The following is a 17,857-nucleotide window of genomic DNA, read 5'->3' as shown; positions in this document are numbered from 1 at the left end:
TTACATGCTTTTTATGTGGATGATTATACATTGACTTCATATTATTTTTATTTTGCAATGATATGGTTGTTTCATCTTGTTTGGAGTAGTTATTAAATATTGATTATACACATTTTATATTGCATAGTCCCTGGAGGGTTTAGCTTTGCTTAATTCATATTTGAATGAATAAGTCCCACCAGAGCTCGCTCGATAATTTCCTTTCTGATGGCTTCCACCTTAATGCTCTTGGCCTGGGTCTTTTCATTAAGAATTTGTTGTCTTTAGTTTTGTTGCAGGTGGTGGGCCAGGGCCTGCAGTGCCTGGCTTTGGCAAGAAAACCCTGCATCTCAGTGGCTTTCTGTGGCACAAGAAAGCGTTGTGTGGCATTTGTCCTCTATTATATGGTGAGTTTGTCCTACTTAGTGCGGGGGATCTGGGCACTTCTCGTGCAGAAGCATTTTGGACAGTGCCCGTGATGAGAAGTGAGTCTACTGCAGAGCAAGTATATTTGTAGGGGGGTCGTCTTAGTAGACCCCTAGCAAGGTTACATCTAGAGGCACTAGAAACAAGATTGCAGCGCCTCCTGGCCACCTTTCTCAAGTTAATTAAGTATATAAAAGTTGTGACATTTTAGCCGAGCTGTTATGTGTCCGTGTCTTTATTTCATTAGGTCAAGTTTATAAGTTAAGTTAAGAGGTGTTTAATGTGGTAAATGGCAATACACCAATGGAGGTCTTATTACCAATAACAATAAGGGATACAGAAAAAAATGATAAACATGGCTGGAGGTTGAAGAGGTGCAAGGGGGATATAACAAACAAAGTCTTAATGTTGATAGTCAAATGGCAAATCAGGCACTATAAAATTAGGGTCAATGTGATCAGATCCCAAAAACCAGATAGTGAACAAAACAATGAGACCACCCAGGACAGCTGATCCTATAAAGCCAAATATTACACCATAGAACAAGGACCAGAACCATGCAAACAGACTATAACTATATTGAGGAAGCTGCTTTTGTTTAGCATTTATGTCCCAGTCTTCAGTACTTCTTCTGGCCACTGCAAGAAAAAATAAAGAGATTGTTGGAGCATTATGATACACTGATACACAAGGACAGTATTCAAAGTAAAAATACGTAAATAAATACAAAGTAGTAAGGGAATTCAAGCACCAAACTTTTTGTCAAAACACAGTGGACCTCATTCAGAGTCTCTCACTAGCGCTGTGCGCTCGCAAGCGGCCCAATGGTTTGCGTACGTGCATGCGCAAGCTTCATTCTGCGCGTGCGCGAACTACTCTGTGCGATTGCAGGCCGCTCGTTCGCCCAGCAAAGACAGCCCAGTGAAATGAGTTACAGGAGAGGCCGTTTGTTGGTGGTAACAGGGGCAGTAAACTAATAACGGGGGAGTGGAAGTGTGAACGCAGGCGTGTCTGAGTGTTTCAACGCCGTTTTAGAGGCGTGCATAATTAACACGCAGTGTCATAGTACACGTCACATGCCTGTTTTTTACACTGAAGTCCTCGCAGTGCTTGCGGTAAGGTAAGGCAACCACAAGCGCTGCGATCGCTTCCGATTGTCCTCAATGTACCAATGTTTTAATACACTTCCTGGAGATGACGTGTGCTGGTGGGTACACAGAGGACTGGAGGCTGAAATGACAGAGACACACAGGGCTGGAAGCTGGAATGACAGGGGACTGGAGGGGACACAGGGGGCTGAAGGCTGGAAAACGAGGGGGCTGGAGGGGACATGGGGCTAAAGGCTGGAATGACATGGGTCTGGAGATTGGAATAATGTGGGGCTGGAGGGTAAAGATGGCCCTGGGGGGTACACAGAGGGCTGTTGACTGGAATGACAGAGGGCTGGAGGGGACACAGAGGGATGGAGGGAACACAGGAGGCTGGAGGGGACACAGGGGCACATTTCTGGTTGAACTTCTATTGTATGATGATAACATTGGTTATATTATCCTACACAAACAGGTATCTTCCGGACCATGTGATCTTCAATGTGAAAAGTGACTACTGATTGAGGATACTGTCTGCCCACGGAGGATCAATTTCTTCAGAGGTTCCCCATTGCTGAGAAACCACCATATAGATAAGGTGAGTTTTTATTTAGTACACACATATATAGTATAGTTTTTTTCTGTCTTTTAAAGTGGGGCACCAAAAGGAATTATCGCCCTGGGCTCTACTTGGTCTAGAACCAGCCCTGATATGACACACAAGATCCTCCTCCTACAGATGGCTAAAACCGGATTAATGAGGAGTCTGAGGACCCAGACGACACGTATCTCACTCCCAGGGCCCCCATTGGTATCCATGACGATGGATGGATTGCCGGCGCGGTGGCAAGCACATCCTTCGCGCACTGCACATGAAGAGAAGGGAGGGTATTTTGGTTGGAGGACCTCCACCTCACATGGAACCACTTTTGCAAAGCTAATGGGAGGAGCTCCTCACCTTGTGAGAAAGAGATTCCTCTAATGTCCACTGCCAAGTTCAGCAGCATCTACTCTAAAACGTTCTGCTGGTTCTGCTTAAAATTCAGTTAAAAGGTTAATTCAGAGAATAATCATATATCTGGATCTGTGACCCAGCATATATGTGTACAGTTGTATTGGTGGATTTCATATGCTATGCATAAATGGCCTGATTTAGATGTGGACCATCCAGCTAAAATGCAAATGCAGCAGGAGGCATCTGTAGGAAATAGTCTCCTCTTGCATGCAGTTGCCATCCCAGTGCAACGTCCTTAGATGCTGCCTTGGATCACCAATGCGAGTATCAGTCGCAATGGTCGCTGCCCCTCATGGGTCATGACACATAGCAATGCCCCTCGTCACACATGGCCACGCCCATTATTCACAGCGTGTCTCCATACCCCCACTTCAAAATTCCCACTTCGACCACTGTATATATCTATAATATGTGTGTGTGTGTGTATATATATATATATATATATATATATATATATATATATATATATATATAGATATATATATATTAGGGGTGTGCACCGGCCACTTTTCGAGTTTTGTGTTTTGGATCTGGATCTTTCTTCGTGTTTTGGATCTGGATTGGTTTTGCCAAAACCACCCTTCCGTGTTTTGGGTTCTGGGTTTTGTGTTTTGGATCTGTATTTTTTTTTAAAAAAGCATGAAAACAGCTAAAATCACAGAATTTGTGGGTTTTTCTGCTCCTATGCTATTATTAACCTCAATAAACTTAATTTCCACTCATTTCCAGTCTATTCTGAACACCTCACACCTCACAATAGTGTTTTTATGTCCAAAAGGTTGCACCGCGGTAGTTGGATGACTATGCTAAGCGACACGAGTGGGCGGCACAAACACATGGCCCATCTAGGAGTGACACTGCAGTGGCAGACAGGATGGCAGTTTGAAAAACTAGACCCCAAACAGTACATAATGCAAAGAAAAAAAAGAGGTGCAAGATGGAATTGTCCTTGGGCCGTCCCACCCACCCTAATGTTGTATAAATAGGACATGCACACTTTAACAAACCAATAATTTCAGCACCAGGGTCTGCCACATGACTGTGGCTGAAATGATTGGTTCGTTTGGGCCCCCACAAAACAAGCTGGCAATTAATCTGTCCCTGCACAAACTGGCTCTACGGAGGCATCCTCACAGAGTATTAATTCATCCCCGCTGGAATCCACCACCACAGGTCCCTCTGTACATTCTGGAGGCTGGTCTCCCTGGAAGAGTTGATAATTCATTTTTATGAACATCATCTTCTCCACATTTTGTGGAAGCAACCTCCTACGCCTTTCGCTGACAAGGTTCCCGGCTGCACTAAACACTCTTTCAGAGTACACACTGGAGGGGGGTACAACTGAGGTAAAATAGAGCCAGTTTGTACAAGGGCCTCCAAATTTCCTCTTTTTCCTGCCAGTACAGGTACAGACTGTCTGACATGCCTACTTGGATGCTGTCACCGATGTAATCCTTTAACAGACAGACGCACGCTTGTCGCTGCTGCTTTGAGGATGCAGGTGCGGCTACAGCCCACACAATTCACAAAGACAGAAAAAAAAGGAAGAATTTATTATTTTTTGTGGAGGCACTTTGAGGGTTACACCACCCTTTAACAGACAGACGCACGCTTGTCGCTGCTGCTTTGAGGATGCAGGTGCGGCTATAGCCCACACAATTCACAAAGACAGAAAAAAAAGAAGAATTTATTATTTTTTGTGGAACGCACTTTGAGGGTTACACCACCCTTTAACAGACAGATGCACGCTTGTCACTGCTGCTTTGAGGATGCAGGTGCGGCTACAGCCCACACAATTCACAAAGACAGAAAAAAAAGAAGAATTTATTATTTTTTGTGGAGCGCACTTTGAGGGTTACACCACCCTTTAACAGACAGACGCATGCTTGTCGCTGCTGCTTTGAGGATGCAGGTGCGGCTATAGCCCACACAATTCACAAAGACAGAAAAAAAAGAATTTTTTTATTTTTTGTGGAGCGCACTTTGAGGGTTACACCACCCTTTAACAGACAGATGCATGCTTGTTGCTGCTGCTTTGAGAAGCAGGTGCGGCTACAGCCCACACAATTCACAAAGACAGAAAAAAAAGAAGAATTTTTTATTTTTTGTGGAGCGCACTTTGAGGGTTACACCACCCTTTAACAGATAGACGCACGCTTGTCGCTGCTGCTTTGAGGATGCAGGTGCGGCTACAGCCCACAGAATTCACAAAGACAGAAAAAAAAAGAATAATTTTTGTATTTTCTGTGGAGCGCACTTTGAGGGTTACAGCACCCTTTAACAGACAGACGCACGCTTGTCGCTGCTGCTTTGAGGATACAGGTGCGGCTACAGCCCACACAATTCACAAAGACAGAAAAAAAAGAAGAATTTTTAATTTATTCTGGAGCGCACTTTGAGGGTTACACCACCCTTTAACAGACAGACGCACGCTTGTCGCTGCTGCATTGAGGATGCAGGTGCGGCTACTGCACATACATTTCACACACAAACACAGAAAAAAGAAGATTATTTTATTTTGGTTGGAGCGCACTTTGGGGGTTACACCACCCTTTAACAGATAGATGCACGCTTGTCGCTGCTGCTTTGAGGAAGTAGGTGCGGCTACAGCCCACACATTTCACAAAGACAGAAAAAAAAAGAATTTTTTATTTTGTTTGGAGTGCACTTTGGGGGTTACAGCACGCTTTAACGGACAAGCCAGCTGGCCCTTTACTTATGACACAGGCGCACGCTTGTTGCTGCTCCTTTGTTGATGCACGTGCAGCCACAGTGCACACAATTCACAAACACAGAAAATAATTCCTCCACCATTCTGTCAGTGGTGACAGTATCATATGCAGTGACAGTAGACATGTCAGAAATGGTTGCCAGGTCCTTCAGTCTGGACCAGATGTCCAAACTTGGTCCTGCCTGCCCTGCATCACCGCCAGCAGGTTGCTTAGGATACCTAAGTTTTTTCCTGGCAGCCCCAGTTGCGGGAGAAAATGAAGAAGGAGCTGTTGACGTGTCACGTTCCGCTTCAGCTGACAGTGTTTTCACCAGCAGGTCTTTGCACCTCTGCAGGCTTGTGTCGGCCAGAAAGAGAGACACCACATAGGCTTTAAACCTAGGATCGAGCATGGTGGCCAAAATGTAGTGGTCTGATTTCAACAGATTGACCACCCTGGAATCCTGGCAAAGCGAATGAAGGGCTTCATCCACAAGTCCCGCATGCCGAGCGGAATCGCTCCATCTTAGCTCCTCCTTCACTTTCTCCTGCTGCTTCTGCAAAAGCCTGATGAGGGGAATGACCTGACTCAAGCTGGCAGTGTCTGAACTGACTTCACGTGTGGAAAGTTTGAAGGGCTGGAGAACCTTGCACAACGCGGAAATCATTCTCCACTGCGCTTGAGTCAGGTGCATACACCCTCCTTTGCCTATGTCATAGGTGGATGTATAGGCTTGAATGGCCTTTTGCTGCTCCTCCATCCTCTGAAGCATATAGAGGGTTGAGTTCCACCGCGTCACAACCTCTTGCTTCAGGTGATGGCGGGGAAGGTTCAAGAGTGTTTGCTGGTGCTCCAGTCTTCGGCACGCAGTCGCTGAATGGCGAAAGTGGCCAGAAATTTTTCGGGCCATCCAAAGCATCTCCTGAACGCCCCTGTCGCTTTTCAGAAAATTCTGCACCACCAAGTTTATTGTGTGAGCAAAACTTGGGACGTGCTGGAATTTGCCCAGATGTAATGCCCGCACAATATTGGTGGCATTGTCAGATATCACAAATCCCCAGGAGAGTCTAAGTGGGGTAAGCCACTGGGCGATGATTTCCCTCAGTTTCTCTAAGAGGTTGTCGGCGGTGTGCCTCTTACTGAAACCGGTGATACACAGCGTAGCCTGCCTTGGAACAAGCTGGCGTTTCTGAGATGCTGCTACTGGTGACGCTGCTGTTGTTGCTGCGTAAGGTGATACATCTACCCAGTGGGCTGTCACAGTCATATAGTCCTTAGTCTGACCTGTGCCACTTGTCAACATGTCCTTGATTAAGTGGACATTGGGTACAACCGCATTTCTCAGGACACTGAGGACACTTTTTCTGACGTTTCTGTACAGTCTCAGTATCGCCTGCCTAGTGAAGTGGAATCTAGATGGGATTTGAAACCGGTGACACACTACCTCCATCAATTGACTAAATCCCACTGCACTAATGGCGGATACCAGATGCACGTCTAAAACCAACATAGCAGTCAAGGCCTCAGTTATACATTTTGCTTCAGGATGACTGCTGTCGTACTTCATCCTCCTCGCTAAGGACTGTTGGAGGGCCAATTGTTTAGTAAAAGTAGTGGTGTTCCTACTTCCTCTCTGGGATGATGAACGACACCCAGCAGCAGCAAAAGCAGCAGCGGCAGCAGTAGGCAGCAGTAGGCGTAGCAATGCAGGATCCTCCGGAGGAATCCCGAATAGGAGAGTCAGTCATGCCAGTGACATGGCCTGCAGGACTACTTCCGATCCTGACTAAGGAGGAAATTGACGAGGAGGGAGTTGACGGTGTGGTTTGCAGGCGCTTGGATACAATAGGACAACGGGATTTTAGGTGTCCCTGGACTGCTTACGGTCTTAGCCAAAGTTTCTGAACTTGACAGTAACTTTTTATGAACGCACTGCAGGTGCTGTATAAGGGAGGATGTTCCTAGGTGGTTAACGTCCCTACCCCTACTTAATTCACCTTTACATATGGTACATATGGCAAGACAGTTGTTGTCCGGATTTGGATAGAAATATTGCCAGACCAAAGAGGTGGAATGTTTGGCCTTCTGCCCAGGCATGACCGTGATGGGCTTTTTCATCCCACGGACAACAACTGTCTCCCCCGGAGCCTGATTTAAACAAACCACATCACCATCAGAATCCTCCTCGCCAACTTCCTCCTCAGCGCCAGCTACACCAGTATCCTCATCCTGTTGTACTTCAACAGTGACATCTACAATTTGCATATCAGCAAGTGGACTGTGGGTGCTCCTTTCAGCACTTGCAGGGGGGCGTGCAAAGTGGAAAGAGTCACCTCTTCCGGTCCAGTGCTGGGAAGGTCAGGCATCGCAACCGCCACCATGCTTGGACTCTCCTTGGGGATTTGTGATATCTTCTTAGAACGCACAGTTCTTCGCTGTGCTTTTGCCAGCTTTACTCGTTTGATTTTTTTAGCGGGAGGAGGGCCTCCATCGTCATGTGAAGCTGAAGCACTAGTCATGAACATAGGGAAAGACCTTAGTCATTCCTTGCCACTCTGTGTCGTAAATGGCATATTGGCAAGTTTACGTTTCTCCTCAGATGATTTAAATGTTTTTTTAAAGGTAATTTTCCTGAACTTTGTCATTTGGGATTGTATGTGCCCTCTACTGTGACATTTGGCATCGGCCTTGGCAGACGACGTTGATGGCATGTTATCGTCTATGTCATGACTAGTGGCAGCAGCTTCAGCACTAGGAGGAAGTGGTTCTTGATCTTTCCCTATTTTATTTTTATCGGAGAAAGTTTGTTCCTCCCTTTATTTTATATTGATTTATACGTGCGGCTAAGGTGCACACAAACACAGAAAATAATTTTTTATTTTTGTTGGAGACTAGTGCACTTTGTGGGTTACACCACCCTTTAAGAAATGAGCCAGCCGGCTCTTTACTTATGGGACACAGGTGCACGCTTGGCGCTGCTCCTTTGTTGATGCCCGTGCAGCTACAGTGCACACAATTCACAAAGACAGCAAAATTTTAATTTATTTTTTGTGGAGTTACACCACCCTTTAACACACAGATGCACGCTTGGCGCTGCTGCTTTGAGGATGCACATACAGTGTAGACAATTCACAAACACAGAAGAAAATTTTTTATTTTTGTTGGAGTGCACTTTGGGGTTTACACCACCCTTTAACAGACAGACGCATACTTGGCATTGCTGCGTTGAGGATGCACGTACAGTGCACACAATTCACAAATACAGAAGAAAATATTTTATTTTTGTTGGAGTGCACTTTGGGGGTTACACCACCCTTTAACAGACAGACGCACACTTGGCGCTGCTGCTTTGAGGATGCACGTACAGTGCACACAATTCACAAACACAGAAGAAAATACTTTATGTTTGTTGGAGTGCACTTTGGGGATTACACCACCCTTTAACAGACAGACGCACGCTTGGCGCTGCTGCTTTGAGGATGCACGTACAGTGAACACAATTCACAAACAAAGAAGAAAATATTTTATTTTTGTTGGAGTGCACTTTGGGGATTACACCACCCTTTAACAGACAGACGCACGCTTGGCGCTGCTGCTTTGAGGATGTACGTACAGGCACACAATTCACAAAGACAGAAAATATTTTTTTATTTTGTTTGGAGTGCACTTTGGGGATTACAGCACCCTTTAATGGTCAAGCCAGCTGGCCCTTCACTTATGACACAGGCGCACGCTTGGCGCTACTTTGTTGATGCACGTATAGTGCACACAATTCACAAACACAGAAAATATTTTTTTATTTTGTTTGGAGTGCACTTTGGGAGTTACACCACCCTTTAACAGACGAGGGAGCCAGCCCTTTACTTATGACACAGGCACATGCTTGGCTCTACTCTGTTGATGCACGTGCGGCTACTGCGCACACAATTCACAAACACAAAAAAATATATATATTTTTTTTTTTTTGAGTACACTTTGGGGGTTACAGCACCCTTTAACGGACAAGCCAGCCGGCCCTTTAATTATGGGACACAGGCGCACGCTTGGTGCTGCTTCTTTCTTGATGCACGTGCAGCCACAGTGCACACAATTCAAAAACACAGAAAATAATTTTTTATTTTGTTTGGAGTGCACTTTGGGGGTTACACCACCCTTTGACAGACGAGCTAGCTGGCCCTTTACTTATGACACAGGCGCACGCTTGGCGCTACTTTGTTGATGCACATGCGGTTACTGCGCACACAATTCACAAACACAAAAAATAATTTTTTATTTTGTTTGGAGTGCACTTTGGGGGTTACAGCACCCTTTAACGGTCAAGCCAGCTGGCCTTTCACATATGACACAGGCGCACGCTTGGCGCTACTTTGTTGATGCACGTGCGGCTACTGCGCACACTATTCACAAACACAAAAAAAAATATTTTTTTATTTTTTTTGGAGTGCACTTTGGGGGTTACAGCACCCTTTAATGGACAAGCCAGCCCTTTACTTATGGGACACAGGTGCACGCTTGGCGCTGCTCGTTTGTTGATGCACATGCAGCCACAGTGCACACAATTCACAAATACAGAAAATAATTTTTTATTTTGTTTGCAGTGTACTTTGGGGGTTACACCATCCTTTGACAGACGAGCCAGCTGGCCCTTTACTTATGACACAGGCGCACGCTTGGTGCTACTTTGTTGATGCAAGTGCGGCCACAGTACACACACTTCACAAACACAGAAAATAATTTTTTATTTTGTTTGTAGTGCACTTTAGGGGTTACAGAACCTTTTAATGGTCAAGCCAGCCGGCCCTTTACTTATGACACAGGCGCACGCTTGGCGCTACTTTGTTGATGCACGTGCGGCTACTACGTACACAATTCACAAACACAGAAAAAATATTTATTTTTTTTGCACTTGGGGGGAGCACCCCTGATGGACAGAGCACCCTCTGGACAACACTACAGCACCCCTTTAGGACTGGGACACTGCACAGGACTTTGGAGTGGACACAGCCCCTATGGACAACTGACTGCACAACACAGTCCAGCCAGCCCCTATGGACTTTGGAGGAGTGGACACAGCCCCTATGGACAACAGCAGCACAGCACAACACAGCCAGCCCCTATGGACTTTGGAGGAGTGGACACAGCCCCTATGGACAACAGCAGCACAGCACATCACAGCCAGCCCCTATGGACTTTGGAGGAGTGGACACAGCCCCTATGGACAACAGCAGCACAGCACATCACAGCCAGCCCCTATGGACTTTGGAGGAGTGGACACAGCCCCTATGGACAACAGCAGCGCAGCACAGCACAACACTACACTGCACTACACTACACTACACTACACAGCCCAGCCAGCCCTAACTCCCACCCTCCCTCTTCACTGTCCACAGCCGAGTGAGAAAATGGTGCCGACGCGGGTACCTTATATAGAATCCAAAACCCGGAAGGCGGGATGATGACGTTTTGCCTCCGTTTCAGATCCGAGTCAGGCGGGAAAAGTCGAGCCTGACTCGGATCGGCCTCGGATCGGGGGGGCTCGGGGGGTTCGGATTTTAGAAATCCGAACCCGCTCACCCCTAATATATATATATATATATATATATATATGTATATTATACACACACCATCCCCCCTAAAGCAAGAGTCTAGATCAGTGGTAGCCAGCCTCGGTACTCAAGAGCTACCAACAGTTCACGTTTTCCAGACCACCTAGCTGGTGCACAGGTGCAGTCATTATTCACTAACACATTTGAAAAGATGCACAGGTGGAGCTAATTATTACACTTGTGATTCTGTGAGGAGACCTGCAAAACATGCACTGTTGGTAGCTCTTGAGGACCAGGGTTGGCTATCCCTGGTCTAGATCCACCCCTGACTCCACCTCCAATTACCTGTGCTGGCCTCGGCTGTCTGATCTAGTTCTTGAATAAGAAAAGCATTCTATAGCATTGTATAGTTTATATTAAACTGCCATCCAGTCTGCCACTGCAGTGCCACTATGTTTCCTAGATGTGCTATATTCTTTTTTTTTAAACTTTTAAACTGACATGTGTTTGTGTCACTGTTCTGACACTTAGTATAGCCAGACAGCCCGCTGCAGCCTTTGGCCAATATGGGTGAAAACAATTTTGTGAGCTGTGAGATTGTCAAAATTGACTGGAAACTATTGGAAATTAATATTATTGAGGTTAATAATACTGTAGGAACACAAACAGGCCCAAATTACATTATTGTTAGTAATTTTTGCAGAAATCCAGATCCACAATTAAAACACTTGAGGGTGGTTTTGGCAAAACCAAAACCTTTGAGGGTAGTTTTGGCAAAACCAAAACACGGGGGTCATGCACATAGTTGACATGAAAATCCCACTGGTTTTTAGTAAAATTATCTACAGTATACATAAAAAGACACAATGTAACATTTTGAGCACATCAGATGGATATTATTTGTACAATTGGCACTGTTAACATTTGGGTTGTTGATTACTATAGTACAGTGCTTCACAAATAGCCTGTGAGATGCAGACATCAGAGCCGTAACTAGACTTTTTGGTGCCCTGTGCCAGGAAGAGCATTGGCGACATTTTTCAAAGGGACATAATGCACCCAAAAAAGGGGAATGGCCTCATGGGGAAGGGCCAGGGAAGAGATAGGAGAGGCCAGGAGATGCTGGGGATGAAATAAGAGGAAGCTACAAGCAAGAATGATAATAAACAGAAATTTGACATGCCCAAACAGCGCCCCCTGACCTGTGGTGCCCTGTGCGATGGCACCGGCAGCACTACGCTAGCTACGGCCCTGGCAGACATCAACATGATTCTGGCAAGTCTGCAGATCTTTTATTTTTTTTCAAACAGCCATCATTTAAAAGGCAAAACCAAGTTGATTTTGCCTTTTAAAGTATTGCCGCTTTTAAAAAACGGGCAGACTCACTGGAGTCGTGCCATTGCCAGCATCTCACAGGCTATTACGTTTCTCCCTGTATCTTTTCCATATTTCCTTACAGAAACATATATTGAATAATTAAATATATATATATTTACCACTCAGTCAGAACATTAAAATCACCTGCCTAATACTGTGCAGGATCCCTTCGTGCTGCTAAAACAGCTTTAACTCATTGAGGCATGGACTCCACAAGACCTCTGAAGGTGTCCTGTGGTATCTGGCACCAAGGCGTTAGCAGCAGAACCTTTGAGTCCTGGCTCAAACTTTTTTTTCAGCACATCCCACAGATGATCGACAGATTAAGATCTGGGCAATTTGGAGGCCAAGTCAACACATTGAACTCTTTGTCATGTTAATCAAACCATTCCTGAACAATTTTTGCAGTGTGTCAGGGTGCATTATAATTTTGCAAGAAGAAACTGCCATCAGGAAATATCGGTGTGATGAAGGGGTGTACTTGCTTTGCAGCAATGTTTAGGTAGGTGGTACATGTCAAAGTAACATCCACATGAATGCCAGGACCCAAGATTTCCCAGCAGGACATTGCCCAGAGCATAATACTGCTTCCGCTGGCTTGTCTTCTTCCTATAGAGCATCCTGGTGCCATCTTTTCCCAGTTAAACAATGCACATGTACTTGGCCATCCACATGACCTGACAGTACTGCACTCAGCAGTGACACTGACAGCAGCTCTCTATTTTGCGCCCAGCTGGCTCATAAGGGAATCGGCATGTAATACCGCTGGCCGCATGGCCGGCAGCTCGAATCCCGGCAGCGTCAGGCCGACAGAGGAAGAGATCCCGGCAGCGGTAGCCCGACAGCGCTGGAAATCCCGATCGTCCCCAGGTAAGTACTAACTAACCTAACCTACCCCCCTAACCCTAACCCTCCTTTAGGGTGCCTAACCCTAACCTCCCCCCCCAAGTGCCTAACCCTAATCCCCCCTCTAAGTGCCTAAACCTAACCCTCCCCCCTTCCCCGCTGCCTAAACCTAAGTCCCCCGGGGGGGTGCCTAACCCTAACCTTCCCCCGGGGGTGCCTAACCCTCCCTCCCCCTAGCCTAACCCTAACCTCCCGGGGGGGGGGAAGCCTAACCCTAAGTCCCCCCCTGGGAGCCCTAACCCTCCCCCCCCCGTGGCTGTCCGCTCGCGGCACCCGGCATCCCTTCGATCTGGATGCCGGGCGCCGGTCTCCCGGCGTCAGTAAAATGAGCGGTGTCTACATCTAGATGCCGGTCATTTCACCCTCGCCGGGATATGACAGTCGGGAAGCCGGCTGTCAGTATAATGTCAGCTGGCTTCCCGATTGCATCCCCTTATAAGAGCCATTCTGTGGTCGGAGCTGTAGAGAGAGTTTCTGCCAGCCAATACTGATCAGGGGAAATTGGGGACTCAAACCCCCCCTAAATGCACTACTGTAGAGCATATTCTAAGGTCAATATTAAGTACTTCAACCCATTGGCTTATGATTATATCACTAACATAACCTTATTTTAATAACACACACTTAAAAATCTAATTACCCACCGGGTTTAGGGGCCCTGAAACGTAAGTTTCATTAGTTTCACAGTAGATCCACCTCTGCCAGTTAGTATTCTTTTCCTATCCCCAACCCATCCCTACTGCTAACTCTAATGCACAGCCCAGTGGTTCCCAAACTTTTTCTAATCACGGCACCCTAGAGTATCAGAATTTTTTCCACGGCACCCTGGGCCAAAAGTTCCTTATTGAGAAATTCAGCAAAAATTAAATTAAGTAAATTGTGCTTATATGTCACCCTTGGGTTTAGGGATGAGCGGTTTCAGATCTCAGAGATCCGAACCCGCCTGAACTATGGGAATACGAGTCAGATCTGAGTCGACTCGTGTTTCCCTTCTGACTTGGATCAGATTCTTGCAGGTTTTGGATTCTATAAAGGTCCCACGATCGCTGCCATTTTTCATTCCAGCTGTGGAGAGTGAAAGGGAGCTGGGAGCTGTGCTGTTGCTGACGCTGTGTAACTGTTGTCCATATAGGGACAGGCTGTTGTCCTGTCCATAAGGGCTGGCTGTTGTCTATAGAGGGCCTGGCTGACTGTTGTCCTGTCCATAAGGGCTGGCTGTTGTTCTGTCCATAGGGGCTGACTGGCTGTGGTCCTGTCCATAGGGCTGGCTGTTGTTCTGTCCATAGGGGCTGACTGGCTATAGTGCAGTGTTTTCCAGGGGATGCTCTGTCCTTCAGGGGTGCTCTTCACCCACCCCAGTGTGAAATATAAAAATAAAAAAAATTGTGTGTGGTGTTAGCCACACTTGTCAGCGTAGGTGCGCAGGGGTGCTGTCTGTCAAGGGGCTGCTGCCTCTTTCAGGGGTTCACCCCAGTGTTTAAATAAAAAAAGAAACAATTTTTTTGTGTGCGTGTTAGCCACACTTGTCGTCGGCGTCGGTGCGCAGGGGTGCTGTGCTGCTGTCCAGGGGTGTATCTAGGGATCCAAGCACCCCTGGAAATGTAATGGACTGGTGCCCCCCCTATGCAGTGCCCCCAGTAGTAACCCTCCAGTAGCAATCCCCCTATGCTGCATTGCCCCATTAGTAGCCCCCCCTATACAGTGCCCCCAGTAGTAGTCCCCCCTATACAGTGCCACCAGTAGTGGCCACCCCCCTAAATTACCCCCAATAGTGGCCACCCCTCTACAGTGCCCCCAGTAGTGGCCACCCCTATACAGTGGCCACCCCTATACAGTGCCCCCAGTAGTGGCCACCCCCCTAAATTGTCCCCGGTAGTTGCCACCCATATACAGAGACCCCAGTAGCAGGCACCCCCCATAAAGTGCCCCAGTAGTGGCCACCCCCTATTTCAGTGCCCCAAGTAGTGGCCACCCCCCTAAATTGCCCCCAGTAGTGGCCTCCCCTATAGAGTGCCCCCAGTAGTGGCCACTCCTATACAGAGCCCCCTGTAGTGGGCACCCCCCATAAATTGCCCCCAGTAGCGGCCACCCCCTATTTCAGTGCCACCCCCTACACACACACACACACAAAGAAAAAAAAAAAAAACTTACCTGATCCTCGGTCCTGACGCGACCGCCGCTGTCCGCTCAGTCCCGCCAGCTCTTCTACTGCATGGGAGAGACATCATACGTCATGTCTCTCCCATCACATGCTGCAGAGGGAGCTGGAAGATGGAGCTCATTAGTGAGCTCCAGCCAGCTCCCTCCGTGGACGATGCAGCAGCAAATGCGAGTCTGTCTGACTCTCACAAGCTGGCTGCTATTACAAACATACAGCCACCGCTGGCGGCTGTGTGTTTGTAGACTGTGTAGGGCAGACCGCTCTCACTGCGGTCTTCCCTACACTTGTGGGGCAGAGGGACTTTTCCACCCCTTGGCTACTGGTGGCACTGCCGGGTGGCGCCCCCCTTTGGTCGGCACCCCTGGCGAGTGCCATCCTGGCCAATGGGTAGATACGCCCCTGCTGCTGTCTGTCAAGGGGCTGCTACCCCAAAAAAAATTTGTATTTTTTTTTGTGAGTGGCTTTGTGCATAGTGATTATGGAGGACAGTCACATGACCGGAGAATAGGATCCACATACCAGTCTTGTTGCTGCCGGCAGCAGTCATGATGCCGATGCAAGGCCATCAACATCATCTATGAAGGCCGATGTACCAGGGCTTAAGTCAGGCCAAAAAGTGAGGCTAAAAAAATCTACTTTTACCCTGTTAAAGCAAAAAAAATTTAAGCTAAGTCAGCTTTAGAGAAACAAAAAATTGGCAATATGCCATTCACTACACAAAGTGGCAAGGAAAGGATAAGGCCTTAGCCTGTATTTATGACTGATGGCTTTAATGATAATTTAAGCCCCTATGCTTGTAGGAGAGGTACAAAAAAATGTAAATTGTTAAGATGAGTAAGACACCGGAACCAACTGTGTGCATGGAAAAATCACAAATCCCCAGGGAGAGTCCAAGTGTGTCCGTGGTTGTCATGTGTGACCCTGACCTTTCTAATACTGTACTTGAAGAGGATCCTCCTTCCACCATTTGAGTGCCTTCTGATGTAGAAATCGAGGATGCTTCTGTGGAATTGCATGAGGAGGATGAGGAGGATATTTATCTAGTTTGCGATAACAACAAGGATTATGAGGATGTTGATGATGATGAGAATGTTGATGGCGAGGATGTTTGTGTAAAAACTGTAAATCAGGCAACAGTTGTTGCCCATGGGAAAAATCCCATTATTGCCATGCCTGGCAAAGGACCAAAAAATCCACTTCCACTGTGTGGAATTATTTCCACCCAAATCCAGACAATCTTTGCCAAGCCATTTGTAATCATTGCCAAGTAATAGTGAGTAGAGGTAAGGACCTTAACCATCTTGGAACCTCCTCCCTGTTACGTCACATGCAGCGCATTTATCAAGTTGGAAGGGTATTCTAAAACTTTGGGGAGAAAAAAACAAACAACAATCAGTCCAGTGTGACCTAGCTGCTCCCTTCTATCTCAATCCAAGTGCCTGCAATCTCCACCACCAACACCGGCATCATCAACAATATCCTGCTTCATGATCGGAAGTAGTCCTGTATCCAATTTCATAAGCATGACTGACTCCTCTTGTGATACCCCATAGGGATCTCATTTATGTGGACTTTTATGTGCTGCCCTGTGCTGGGGAATGTTCTGGATCTGCAGTGAGGAGGGACTTTAGGTCCCAGGAGCAGCCAACTGTGAGCAGCACTACACAGCCCGGGATTGAAAGTGAAACCAGGAAAGAGACAGGAGGAGTGTGACAGGAGCTGTGGTGTGTGCAGTGCTGTGACTGAGGGCACAGAGAGCAGAGATCAGCAGCTGATCAGGGTAACTGTAGGAGGAGACCCCTTCCATGTAAGATAGCAGGACAAGAGAAGCTGATAGGACACACATCTATTAAAGCTGCTGCAGCCCAAAGGAGAGGAGAGAGTGTGCATGCTGCAAAGACAAGTGCTGGCATCTGGACAGGTACCCCAAGCATTACACCACATGTCAAGTGAAAAGCACCACAGTAAAGACTGAGATCAGTCAGCACATAGAAGTCTGTGATATCAGGGCAGCCAGCATACTGCTGTACAGTGACACAAGCCTGCAGCAGGATATACAGCAGTAGTGTACAACACAGAACTGTGCAGTGGCCCTACAGGCGGAGACAGTGATGCCATTTTGGATACCAGTAGTAGAGTTCAGAGTCATCTATAAACTTTGTGCACCAACGAAAGGCTGTACAGTGAATTCTGAGTACTCCCAGGGACATTGTGCTTTCTATTGAATTTATAGTTGAACCATTAGAGATTCTGCCAACTATAACTTCAACTTGTAATATTTAGTTTAACCACCTCTAATACATAGAGGGAGCAGGTTGGCATTCATATGTTTAGGCTGAGGTTTTATTAGAAGTATACAGTATGTATAGAGTGAACCAAAGCTTAATAATGTGATATCCTATATGTGTACCTTTTGCATTGCGACAATATTGCATGTTCTAATGTTCATTTAGAATTGTCCTAGTAGAAAAGTGATTCAGAGTAATAAACCCCCATTTCCTTATATTGGTCTGGTTTATGCGCTGGGTTCTGGGGGCTCCCCTGTCACTCTGCCATGGTAGGAGGCGTCTAGAAGAGGAACAGCCCTGATCCATCTGGCGAAGCAGTCACAAGCAGGTACGATCCACTCAGTGACATCCCACCAAGTG

The 17,857-nt window shown here is 46.8% G+C and overlaps 1 protein-coding gene across 1 annotated transcript in view; it reads right to left on the bottom strand.

Moving 5' to 3' along the window:
* Positions 1-807: 807 nt before the first annotated feature.
* TMDD1 (transmembrane and death domain 1) overlaps positions 808-17,857 on the bottom strand; it is a 28,940-nt gene continuing 11,890 nt past the window's right edge. Inside the window, exon 4 of the mRNA XM_088475467.1 lies at positions 808-1,043. Coding sequence (XP_088331593.1) covers positions 808-1,043 — 236 coding nt within the window. The remainder of the gene's footprint in view (positions 1,044-17,857) is intronic.

The sequence above is a fragment of the Taudactylus pleione genome, unplaced genomic scaffold (genome assembly GCF_031769625.1).
Source record: "Taudactylus pleione unplaced genomic scaffold, aTauple2 ptg000172l, whole genome shotgun sequence".
NCBI classification, from domain to species: domain Eukaryota; kingdom Metazoa; phylum Chordata; class Amphibia; order Anura; family Myobatrachidae; genus Taudactylus; species Taudactylus pleione.
Note: the sequence above shows the minus strand (reverse complement) of the source record. Positions and strands in the feature narration are given on the sequence as shown.